This window comes from Oncorhynchus keta, unplaced genomic scaffold, assembly GCF_023373465.1.
Source record: "Oncorhynchus keta strain PuntledgeMale-10-30-2019 unplaced genomic scaffold, Oket_V2 Un_contig_12739_pilon_pilon, whole genome shotgun sequence".
In the NCBI taxonomy this organism is placed as follows: Eukaryota; Metazoa; Chordata; class Actinopteri; order Salmoniformes; family Salmonidae; genus Oncorhynchus; species Oncorhynchus keta.
The window spans coordinates 4,871-16,668 of record NW_026277973.1 but is presented as its reverse complement, the minus strand read 5'-3'; the positions used below and the strand labels follow the sequence as shown (position 1 = coordinate 16,668).

The window sequence follows — 11,798 nt, the reverse complement described above, 5'->3', positions numbered from 1 at the left end:
AATAAGTAGGACATTACCGCCACTGACTGGACGGGGTGAAAATAAAAACAACGGTTCTAATTTTATTCAGAAACACAGTTGACAGTTCTTATTTAATTAAAGAAACACAATCGAGACGTAATTTAAACACTTTATACCGTTGTTTTTAATGACAAAAGGGTCATCAGAGCAACTTATACAAAGACATACACATGTACTTCTTCCCCTAGGAACCTTTTTTCACCCCTACATCAATATCTTCCTTCACCACCACTTGGTTTCCAACGTACTTATTATATCCTCCATATTTTCAGTCCTTGTTTGAAAACATCCTTGTCTGCTAACCCCTCATGACCTCTAGGGCCACTCTGCAGCTCATGGCCACCCTGCAGCTCACACAGGTGTGGGTGTAGTCCTCATCCCCAAGTTTCATCTCCTCATATCTCTTCAGCTCAGAGTCCTGAGTGACCAACATCCATTCCAAGCACTGACTGCACTGTGCACAGACTTCCTTTGTAGGTGGTTGGGCTTCTAGTATGACAAAGGTTCTTCCTTTAATCCCATTGTACTGCAATGCAAACAGAGTGATCAAAGCCCAAGTCAGTTTAAAAGCTCAAATAAAAAATATAACAATATTATTCCGTCTTTAAAAATACCTATTCCTATAATATTTGATTCATTCATTGGTGATTTTAGTTGTGACTTGTGAGTCTAAACACGGTCAGCCTCCAACTTACAGGCAGCTTTCTTGGTGAGGTGGAGACAGACTGAGTCCCTCCGCAGCGCAGCAGAGACAGCGGTATTTGTCTGGTGGTGGGGTGCTCTTTGCAGCAGAAGCTGAACACACTGGCAGCCAGGTAAACATCCCAACGATCAGGATGTTCTTTCACCAAATCTGACACCAACCTGTCCAGGTATATGATAAAACATGTGTGAAACAAAACACATGCCTATTATAACAAGTCAGCTGGGATAGCATGTCATGTGTTTGGATTCAGAAAACTGACAAAAGATTATTGCAATCATTACCCAGTTCTATTTAGTACCGATGCGCTTCTTGAAAAATTATTTAAAAGTTAAGCAATGTCTGGGTTGCAATGCACTGGTAACAGCACGTGTTTGTTCCAATCAAGTGTCAAATGTGTTTCCGTTGGCGACTTCAATATTCCACAGTAAATTCTTCCAATCTTGCGACTAACTCACTGAACTGTCTTGCAATGATATAAGGCAATCAACCTGCCATATAAGGCTCGATCCACGCAGCCTATTCCCCATCAGGAGACTGAAACGATTTGGCATGGGCCATCAGATCGGCACCGGAGCACCAAGTCAAGGTCCAAAAGGCTTCTTAACAGATTCTACCCCCAAGCCATAAGACTCCTGAACAGCTAATCAAAGGGCTATCCAGACCACTCTTTTACACTGCTGCTACTCTCTGTTTATAATCTATGCATAGTCACTTTAACGCTACCTACATGTACATATTACCTCAGCTAACCGGTGCCCCCGCACATTGACTCTGTACCCGGTGCCCCGGTGCCCCCCTGTATATAGTCTAGCTATTGTTATTTTACTGCTGCTATTTAATTATTTGTTACTTTTATTTTTTTTAACTTATCTTTTACTTAACACTTATTTTTATTAGGTAAGCATTTCACTGTATGGTCGACAACTGTTGTATTCAGCACGTGACAAATTTGATTTGATTTGACAAGCAACAAACTATCCATAAGCTTTTAGAATCAGGTGGCTGTGTAGCAATGTACATTGGAGGACAAACCGGTCTACAAGGGACTTTGTTACTGGATCCAGTGACACTCCCAGAGGACGGTAGAATATGAGTTGGCCTGTCAGTTTCTTCAGATCACCCAAAGCCGAATTGATCTGTAAAATAAAAAAATAGGAGGGGTACTTAATATTCATGAGATCATTTGGTGCAACATACACAACCAATACAAGTGATTTTGTTTTCAGGTGGTGAAACAGTAACGCTAGCATAAATACATGCTGCACATACCGCATAAGAAACTACACAATACCATCTCTATAAACTAACCACAGTATCTCTTACCTCTACAGTCAGCATTACACCCAAACAACACAGGATTCCAACAGGAAGCCAAAGCGAGAGATGAGGTCAGAGATGATTTTGGCAATCTCTTTACTGTTGTTGGTCTTCATGGGGTAGGCTTCCATCCATTTGGAGTAGTAGTCCATTACAGTTAGTTCAAATCTGTGTCCAATTTGGGTCTCTGGAAATGGCCCCTTCACTTCCATTGTCAGCCGCTTCCAGGCTTACAGTCTCGTCTGATGGATCCACTTTCTTACTCTTTTGGCGTCGCTCAGTGGAAATCTGATGCCATGAGACAAAGTCAAAAAGAAATAAGTCAAAAGTAACAACTTCACAGGGCTCCCAATGTGGCTCCGTGCAGTAGCGCAGTGTTTTAAAGCACTGCATCTCAGTACCAGTGGCGTCACTAAAAACCCGGGTTCGACTCCAGGCTGTATCAGAAGCGGCCGTGATTGGGAGTCCCATTGGGCGGTGCACAATTGGCCCAGCGTCGTCAGGTTAGGGTTTGGCTGTCATTGTAAATAAGACTGACTTGCCTTGTTAAATAACAGTTCATTCAAATAAAAGAGCTAATAATGATCAACAGAGATGAGAGGTACAATGCAGATGTTTTTATCTCAATACCAAAATCATTTCTGGGTAACAATGTTTTTATTACAAGAAGAACTGAAGTATCTTACTTCAAATAAAATGGTCAAAAATAAACTAAAATAGCTCCTTAGCAAAGAGCAATTTCTCAAGCAAGAATTTAGCAAGGACTGTCTGAAAGGGGACTGAGTGGGGAGGAGACTGAGTGGGGAGGGGACTGAGTGGGGAGGGGACTGAGTGGGAGGGGACTGTCTGGGAGGGGACTGAGTGGGGAGGGGAAACTTATTACCTGCTGGATCAGACTGATTTAGTGACTGGTGACGTCACCAGGGGGAGGGGACTCTCTTGAAATAGCATTTCCACAAGAATTTTAGAAAAACATTCCAGGCAGGGGAGGAGACTTTTTGGGGAGCTCTTACAAGAAAGGTTAATACTACAATTTTCAGGATATAATTGGGGAAATCAGAGTTTGAAGGGGACTATATAGGATATTAGTGGGGAGGGGACTGAGTGGGGAGAGACTGAACACAGGAGACTGACGTGGGGATAGTGCTGGACCTTTAAAGGGGACTGAGTGGGAAAGACTGAGATGTCTTTGACACTTGTTTTGGTAGACTGAGCTTAGGGATGGGGCTATAAGGAAATGAACCCTGTAGTGCTCTAGATGAAAGGGATGACAGTGGGAGGGGACTCCCTAAAAAGGGATGCCACTTTGATGGGGGATGGGACTTTTCGTGCTGGGAGGTTAGGACTGCATTCTCCTAACTGGGGCTACTTAATTGGGAATCTGAAACAAAAGGAAAAATCATGAGCTGGGGAGGGGACTGTTTTCAGGTCACTCCCTGCAGTGGGAGGATGACATCAGGGGAGGAATGATTAGGAGACTGCCGTTTTACAGGAGACAACCACCGTTTCTCTAGTTAGTACATCTGACTGGGGAGGTCCCTCTCCCGGAGGAGTTCCGTTTAAGAATGTTTTGGGAGGAAACCGTTTTCTCCAGGGAAACGGTTTGCAAAGGAACAAATAGTTTCTATTGGTCAAATTTAGGTGCTCCCTCCCCGTTTCGTTTGACTGATGTTTGGGGACTGAGTGAATTAGGAGACGACGGGCTGAGGGGACATATTTTGAAGCCCTGTGTTGGGAGGTTTACATCATTGTTTTTATTTTGGCAACAAATCCCCCAATACAGGAAACAATGGAGTAATAAAACCTTATATTTTGGATTATCTTTCATATAGTCTAAAACTTTCTTTTGCCTGAAGTTATGGCTAGCCTAAATATCAGACAATAGCTCCAATTTTTTAAATCATTCAGGAGTCATATTAAACAGATCCCTTCACAACAAATAGGACTTGTTTGTTTAATTTAAGACAAAAACTTGAATATATATATAACGTTAGCTAGCTATACTAGTTTGTTATGATAAGTTATAATATACACGATCTATAACACAGAAATGACCTGTAAATCTGTCAGCTGGACCTCACAAGATAACGTTAGGCTGAAAACTGTTGGCTAACCAGTTGCTCACACTTGTTTTGTTATCAAATGCTTAGGGATGGGGCTATAAGCCTGAAATGCCTAACCCTTTAGCAAACAGCAACTGATTATTTTTATCATGATCTATCATGTCCTCTATTCTTAAAGCTGTAAGCTGAACATGACATTTCTGATTTACAAATTGTTGATATTTTCCTTCTTCGTGTGAATTTCCGGCAGACGTTGTGTTACGAAAATATTGCTGAAAAACCTTTCGAAGGTCTGGGGGCGTATTGCACATTTGGTCACCCAAAAATAAAAGGGAAAGGTGGAATGGGAAAATCTTAAATTGCACCAGGTCGAAACTCTGCATCAAAGCTCAACAAGACAGACAGGGCTTTTCTTCCTCATTAGTGGTTTTATGACTTGTGGCATATTAAAAGGTTGTGCAACACCGCCACCAACTGGACAGGGTGGGAAAAAGGAAAATAACACCATGTACCTAGCTGCAGCCCAATATGGTGACTTGGGTATGAGCGAGTGGGTGTGTCGAAATGCAGAGTTGCAGTTTTAAAGCCAATTTCCTGCAAATCTACACATTTTATCATAGGGGGTCCTCCAGATAGCATATGATAGCAAAATGTGTAGAATTGCTGGAAATTAGCTTCAAAACTGCAACATTTTCTCTTGGCCTCATGACAAAATCTGTAATATAGAATTATAAAACTGCAAATGTTTCCCTCTGCACCATGGCAAAATGTGTTAAAAATGCAGTAAGTTAGCTGTTTTCCCGGGCCCCAAATGCAGTAGATCGAGTAGGTGTGTTTTGTATCAGGTGAAAGTTGATTGCATTCATTTTGGAACAGGGCTGCCTCCTGTTCAAAGCCCACGGTGAAGTCGGCTCAAAACAAAAGTGACGTAATTAGGCACATGGAGTAATGAATAGGGTTCTGTGTTTACACATGCAAAGTGATTTGTTTTGGATAAAAACTTTCTATAACGTAGGCTATTTAGCCAACACTTTTATCTACTTCATTAAGTCAGCTTTTCCTCATCTCCCACCCTCTATCGTAATCGCTCCTCTTTCACACCAGCTGCCGAACTAACCCTGGTTCAGATGACCATTCTACCCATACTAGATTACGGAGATCGGCAGGTAAGGGTGCTCTCGAGCGGCTAGATGTGCTTTACCATTCAGCCATCAGATTTGCCACCAATGCTTCTTATAGGACACATCACTACACTCTAAACTCCTCTGTAAACTGGTCATTTCTGTATACTCGTCGCAAGACACATTGGTTTATGCTTATTTATAAAAACCCTCCTAGGCCCCACTACCCCCTATCTGAGATATCTACTGCAGCCCTCATCTTCCACATACAACACCCGTTCTGCCAGTCACATTCTGTTAAAGGTCCCCAAAGCACACACATCCCTGGGTCGCTCCTCTTTTCAGTTCGCTGCAGCTAGCGACTGGAACGAGCTGCTAAAAACACTCAAACTGGACAGTTTTATCTCCATCTCTTCATTCAAAGACTCAATCATTGACACTCTTACTGACAGTTGTGGCTGCTTCGCATTATGTATTTTTGTCTCTACATTCTTGCCTTTTGTGCTGCTGTCTGTGCCCAATAGTGTTTTGATAAGAAAATTATGTTCTCCAGGTACATCACCCAATTTAATTATATTACCCAGTCTGCAAACCAGAATGTGTAAGATCCTGGTCGAATGAAACAGACGGAGCCCAGCTAAAATAGTCAAAAAGGTTTATTCACGGGACGTGCTGAAGTCAAGAATACAAATCAATTCATTTTATACTGACTTCTCACGACCACATTCACACAACCATACGCACACACAAACATACGCACACAATGTCCTGCTACGCACACATTGTCTCACTACCCAGCCGACAGAGATGAGGGAGACCTTGAGCCGTACTCCCTGTTCTCTCCCAAATCTCTGGTCAGGTCGGCGACGAATTTTTCTCAGTCTGTCTTAAAAATTCCATAAAGACAAACATTAGCTATATTGTTTTACCCTAATTCGGACTAGAACTACACATTTATTGATTATAATTTTATACATTCTAATCAATTCCATACAATTATATGTTTCAGGGCGGAATATTCTAATCATTCAATTAACAGATAAATCCCATTAACATGTTTGTACCATGATTTGTGCTGCTGCCATGTTGTGTTGCTACCATGTTGTGTTACTACCATGTTGTGTTGTCATGTGTTGCTGCCATGCTGTCTTAGGTCTCTCTTTATGTAGTGTAGTGGTGTCTCTCTCTTGTCGTGATGTGTGTTTTGTCCTATATTGTTATTTTAATCCCAGACCATCATTGTAAATAAGAATTTGTTCTTAACTGACTTGCCTAGTTAAATAAAAATACAGAAAATAAAATAATCCATAAGAAACTTAGTCATGTGTGCATATATTTTATGTATAGGTGTTCCGAGCAGGAATGGAGAAGGGCGCTCCTCCCTCCCCGCTTTGACCCTTTCAAATCACAGGCCATAGACCGCTGCCCCCCAGTTCAGCATAATCAAATGTCTCTGTCTACTGTCCCCCAACAGAGTGGGAAGTAGCTTTCTCATTTACATCCAGTTCTTCATGTCCTTGTCTCCTAACCCCTCATGACCTCCAGGGCCACCCTGCAGCTCATGGCCACCCTGCAGCTCACACAGGTGTGGGTGTAGTCCTCATCCCCAAGTTTCATCTCCTCATATCTCTTCAGCTCTGAGTCCTGGCTGACGGTGCTCCATTGACTGCACTGATTGCACTCCACACGGACTTCCCTTTGAGGTGGCTGGGCATCTAGTATGACAAAGGTCCTTCCTTTTATCCCATTATCCTTCAATGCAAACAGGTTGGTCAAAGCACAAGTCAGCATAAAGGCTCAACTAAAATATGATACAATTCTATTTCTATGTGCATTTTCTTCATTCATTCAATGGAAATCAATAATATGAGTATGTTTTGTTGTAGGAGTGGTAAAGTGTAAACACTGTCAGTCTCCAACTTACAGGCAGCTTTCTTGGTGAGGTGGAGACAGAATGAGTCCCTCCGCAGCGCAGCAGAGACAGCGGTATTTGTCTGGTGGTGGGGTGCTCTTTGCAGCAGAAGCTGAACACTCTGGCAGCCAGGTAAACATCCCAACGATCAGGATGTTCTTTCACCAAATCTGACACCAACCTGTCCAGGTATATGATGATAAAATGTATTAAAACAAAACACATGCCTATTATAACGGGGTGGCAGGGTAGCCTAGTGGTTAGAGCGTTGGACTAGTAACTGGAAGGTTGCAAGTTCAAATCCCAGAGCTGACAAAGTACAAATCTGTCGTTCTGCCCCTGAACAGGCAGTTAACCCACTGTTCCTAGACCGTCATTGAAAATGAGAATTTGTTCTTAACTGACTTGCCTAGTTAAAATAAAATAACAAGTCAGCAAGTCAGTTGGGCTAGCATGACATGTGTTTGGATTCAGTAATCATCCCAATTAGATTTAGTAGACTATTATCCATAGTATAAGCTTTTAGAATCAGGTGGCTGTGTAGCAAGGTACATTGGAGGACAAACCGGTCTACAAGGGACTTTGTTACTGGATCCAGTGACACTCCCAGAGGACGGTAGAATATGAGTTGGCATGTCAGTTTCTTCAGATCACCCAAAGCCAAGTTGATCTGTAAAATTTAAAAAGAGAAGGGGAACTTAACAAGGGTTTGAACCAGTTCAGGGAACTGGACCAGAAAACAATAACATTTTTGGAGGAACAGAATCAGAACAGGGAACAAAAGTTGTTCCGGAACAGAACCGTTGTTTGAAAACCATGGGTACCGGTTAATAAAGTAATTTTACTTTCCAGGCCCACAAAAAATTGCTACAAAGCGCCTATGCAAAGCCCTCACTCTGTCACTCAGAAACGTATTCCAGTGCCTGCCTGCTGAACATCAAATCAAATTTGATTGTCACATATGCTGAATACAACAGGTGTAGTAGACCTTACAGTGAAAATGTATTTTGCTGGTCAGAACAGTCGAATGGAACTACACAAATTATGGTTTTGTTCAGAGCGAAACAATTGGAAAATAATTTTGGTTCCACCCCCGGTACTTAATATTCATGAGATAACTTAGTGCAAAACTTAATTTCCCCCCAAAACATTTTATTTAGGGCAGTACAGTAACACTTACATCCATACATGCATGCATGCATCTCTTACCTCTAAAATGTGTGCTCGAGTCAAACAAGACAGGATTCCAACAGGGAAGCCAAAGCGAGAGATGAGGTCAGAGATGATTTTGGCAATCTCTTTACTGTTGTTGGTCTTCATGGGGTAGGCTTCCATCCATTTGGAGTAGTAGTCCATTACAGTTAGTACAAACTTGTGTCTACTTTTGGTCTCTGGAAATGGTCCCTTCACATCCATTGTCAGCCAATCCCATTTCTCCTTGATCTGGTTCAGATAAAGTCATTTGCAGTTATAATGTGTAGTTATAATGTGTAGTTATAATGTGTTGTTATAATGTGTAGTTATATGCACATCCATTAACATGAAGTAATGGGCTGGGGAATACACACGACAGTAACCCTTTAAGTTGACATGGGTCAAAATAATGTTGTTGCCCGCTGTTCAGAATACAATGGTCTGTCAGAAACCTTACCTTGATTGCGTGCTTGGGGATAAAGATCAGACCTTGCTTTTCTAAAGTTGCAAATGGGATCTGAAATTATCAGGAGTTCAGTTATTAAAGCATGTGTATGGAAAGGTTTAAGGTTATAGAAGACCTTTATAGGATGCTGTAATCATACACACAACTGGCCCAAGAGGTCTGGGCCTCATCAACATAGTTTTGGTTGGGAGTAACGGTGACACTACTTTTCAACACGCTCCTCCCTGGGATTTTTGAGCAGGTACTGTGCATTAAGCTGTTTGGATGGAAACATTTGGAATATTTGGCAAAAGATACATACATGGTTGTTCTGTAAGGTCTGTAAGGAATTAGGGGAACCCTTTCCAAACCAACAATTTTGATGGGCTCAATCAGCTTCATAATGAGGAGCTCAATCAGCTTCATAATGAGGGCTACACTTACTTCTTTAGGCATGTCTTTTACAGCCCAGTCAATACTCTGAAAAACAAATAAATACTAAATAAATAAACATGAATTAAATATTTGTTTTAAAAAAATCTAGATAAGAGTGATATGTACTTTGTACCTGTGGAACACAGTAGTCGTCATGGAAACGACTTGGGTGCCATATACTGTGGTTTAAGTAGGTGGGTGGAGACTTCTCCCGTTGTGTCGACTCCTCAGGAACAGGATCCTCTGGAAACTGAAATCACCAGTAGAGGCAAAATACACTTTTATTTGTGAAATCAAAAAGGGAAATACATATGTGGCATATGGTATTACTTCAGTGTGTAAACAGCAACTGGAAAACTGGTATTACATTTTACATATCCTTTAGTGTAAACAGCAACACCAATGGAAAACTGGTATTACATTTTACATATCCTTTAGTGTAAACAGCAACACCAATGGAAAACTGGTATTACATTTTACATATCCTTTAGTGTAAACAGCAACACCAATGGAAAACTTGTATTACATTTTACATATCCTTTAGTGTAAACAGCAACACCAATGGAAAACTGGTATTACAACATATCCTTTAGTGTAAAACACCAATGGAAAACTGGTATTACATTTTACATATCCTTTAAACAGCAACACCAATGTGGTATTAACATATCCTTTAGTGTAAACAGCAACACCAATGGAAAACTGGTATTACATTTTACATATCCTTTAGTGTAAACAGCAACACCAATGGAAAACTGGTATTACATTTTACATATCCTTTAGTGTAAACAGCAACACCAATGGAAAACTGGTATTACATTTTACATATCCTTTAGTGTAAACAGCAACACCAATGGAAAACTGGTATTACATTTTACATATCCTTTAGTGTAAACAGCAACACCAATGGAAAACTGGTATTACATTTTAAATATCCTTTAGTGTACCAATGGAAAACTGGTATTACAGTTTACATATCCTTTAGTGTAAACAGCAACACCAATGGAAAACTGGTATTACAGTTTACATATCCTTTAGTGTAAACAGCAACACCAATGGAAAACTGGTATTACAGTTTACATATCCTTTAGTGTAAACAGCAACACCAATGGAAAACTGGTATTACATTTTACATATCCTTTAGTGTAAACAGCAACACCAATGGAAAACTGGTATTACAGTTTACATATCCTTTAGTGTAAACAGCAACACCAATGGAAAACTGGTATTACAGTTTACATATCCTTTAGTGTAAACAGCAACACCAATGGAAAACTGGTAACACATATCCTTTAGTGTAAACAGCAACACCAATGGAAAACTGGTAGTACATTTTACATATCCTTTAGTGTAAACAGCAACACCAATGGAAAACTGGTATTACATTTTACATATCCTTCAGTGTAAACAGCAACACCAATGGAAAACTGGTATTACATTTTACATATCCTTTAGTGTAAACAGCAACACCAATGGAAAACCGGTAGTACAGTTTACATTTTTTTAATGTTGCATTTCTCACCAATGTTACTCTTTTCCTCCTTCCGGCTGTTTTCTGAAACTACAAGAACTCAACAATAAAACACAAAGTTCAACTCAACCAACAAAGCCAAAGCACGTTTCAAGAATCCCTCATATGTTAAATTCACAACCGCCAGACTCAGTTAGGTCTAATAGTTGAAATGAAAACACACCTGCCTCAATTTACTAAATACCTTTTTTTGTAGGTGACTAGGAAAGGCAAAGATAGTTGGTATTGCATCATCACGTAAACGCACTGTCTGCCCAGTTCTATCCATGCACCTCTCCTCAAAATGCTCTGAGCACAGTAAGGAATGAGGGGTTGGCTGCCAGTCTTTCCATTTCATCTGACCCACCCACTCTTTTATTCGTTTAGGATCACGCTTTGGAAAGCTGTTAACACAGGAAAAATGTTAAAAGAACCAAATGTAAACAACAGGGCAATAGGTGATTGTAACATACATTTTGAACTTTTAAATTAATTATATATAACCATTGATTCTTGAAGAATATAACTTATAAATGCACCATGAGCTTAGTTCAACTGTCATACCCCATCAGAACCCAAAATATAAGAGTGTAATTGTAAACAAACACTTTATAGCCTCACAACATTGCTAAAACTATAATTTTGACATCATGGATGGTCACTCTTGTCAGTCCTTGCATTCATAGCTATGAATTTGACAGTAGTTACATTTCTCCAGCCCCATCCCTCATCTATTTACCAAAATTATGGGCGAGGCTTTGTTATTGTTTTAAATGCAAATCGAAAAGACAGGGATGAAACAGCGAGCACTTAGGCCGGGGTACTAAGGGGTGTTCATTTGTTTAGAAGTTACACCTTCTTTATGACAAGGTAACTAACATTTATGTCACATTCGTAAGCTAGCTACACAAGCTAACCAAGCACTGTAGCTAACGTAAGCTGACTAGCTAGCTGGCCAAATGTCGACGTTAATCAGATGCTGAAAGCCTACCTGTGAAATGTAACCTTGTTTGTTTTATGTTTAACATTTTTAAACGTATTCCTACAGTTGAAAGCTGAACAACGCCCTGGCAT

General features: G+C 40.5%; 1 protein-coding gene across 3 annotated transcripts; it reads right to left on the bottom strand.

Annotated features, from left to right (window-relative positions):
* Positions 1-5,866: 5,866 nt before the first annotated feature.
* Positions 5,867-11,798, bottom strand: LOC127918008 (uncharacterized). Of its 3 annotated transcripts, none has more exons than XM_052501220.1 (10): positions 11,716-11,798; positions 10,930-11,128; positions 10,737-10,775; positions 9,348-9,464; positions 9,224-9,259; positions 8,792-8,851; positions 8,350-8,583; positions 7,707-7,810; positions 7,153-7,321; positions 5,867-6,980 (listed from the first exon to the last, which is right to left on the bottom strand). In XM_052501220.1, exons 1-10 carry the CDS (start codon positions 11,796-11,798, stop codon positions 6,753-6,755), a joined length of 1,269 nt encoding a protein of 422 aa, XP_052357180.1. In that variant the 3' UTR covers positions 5,867-6,752. The 3 variants fall into 3 exon arrangements, with proteins under 3 accessions (XP_052357180.1, XP_052357182.1, XP_052357181.1); XM_052501222.1 differs by having other exon boundaries at positions 5,867-6,943; XM_052501221.1 differs by lacking the exon at positions 10,737-10,775.

Excerpts from the sequence above, each read along its gene's own strand:
- LOC127918008 (XM_052501220.1), bottom strand. The coding sequence starts at position 11,798 with ATGCCAGGGCGTTGTTCAGCTTTCAACTGTAGGAATACGTTTAAAAAT. Across the intron at positions 10,776-10,929 it reads CTAGTCACCTACAAAAAAAG|TTTCAGAAAACAGCCGGAAG; the intron begins GTATTTAGTAAA and ends GAGTTCTTGTAG. Across the intron at positions 9,260-9,347 it reads ACGACTACTGTGTTCCACAG|AGTATTGACTGGGCTGTAAA; the intron begins GTACAAAGTACA and ends TTTGTTTTTCAG.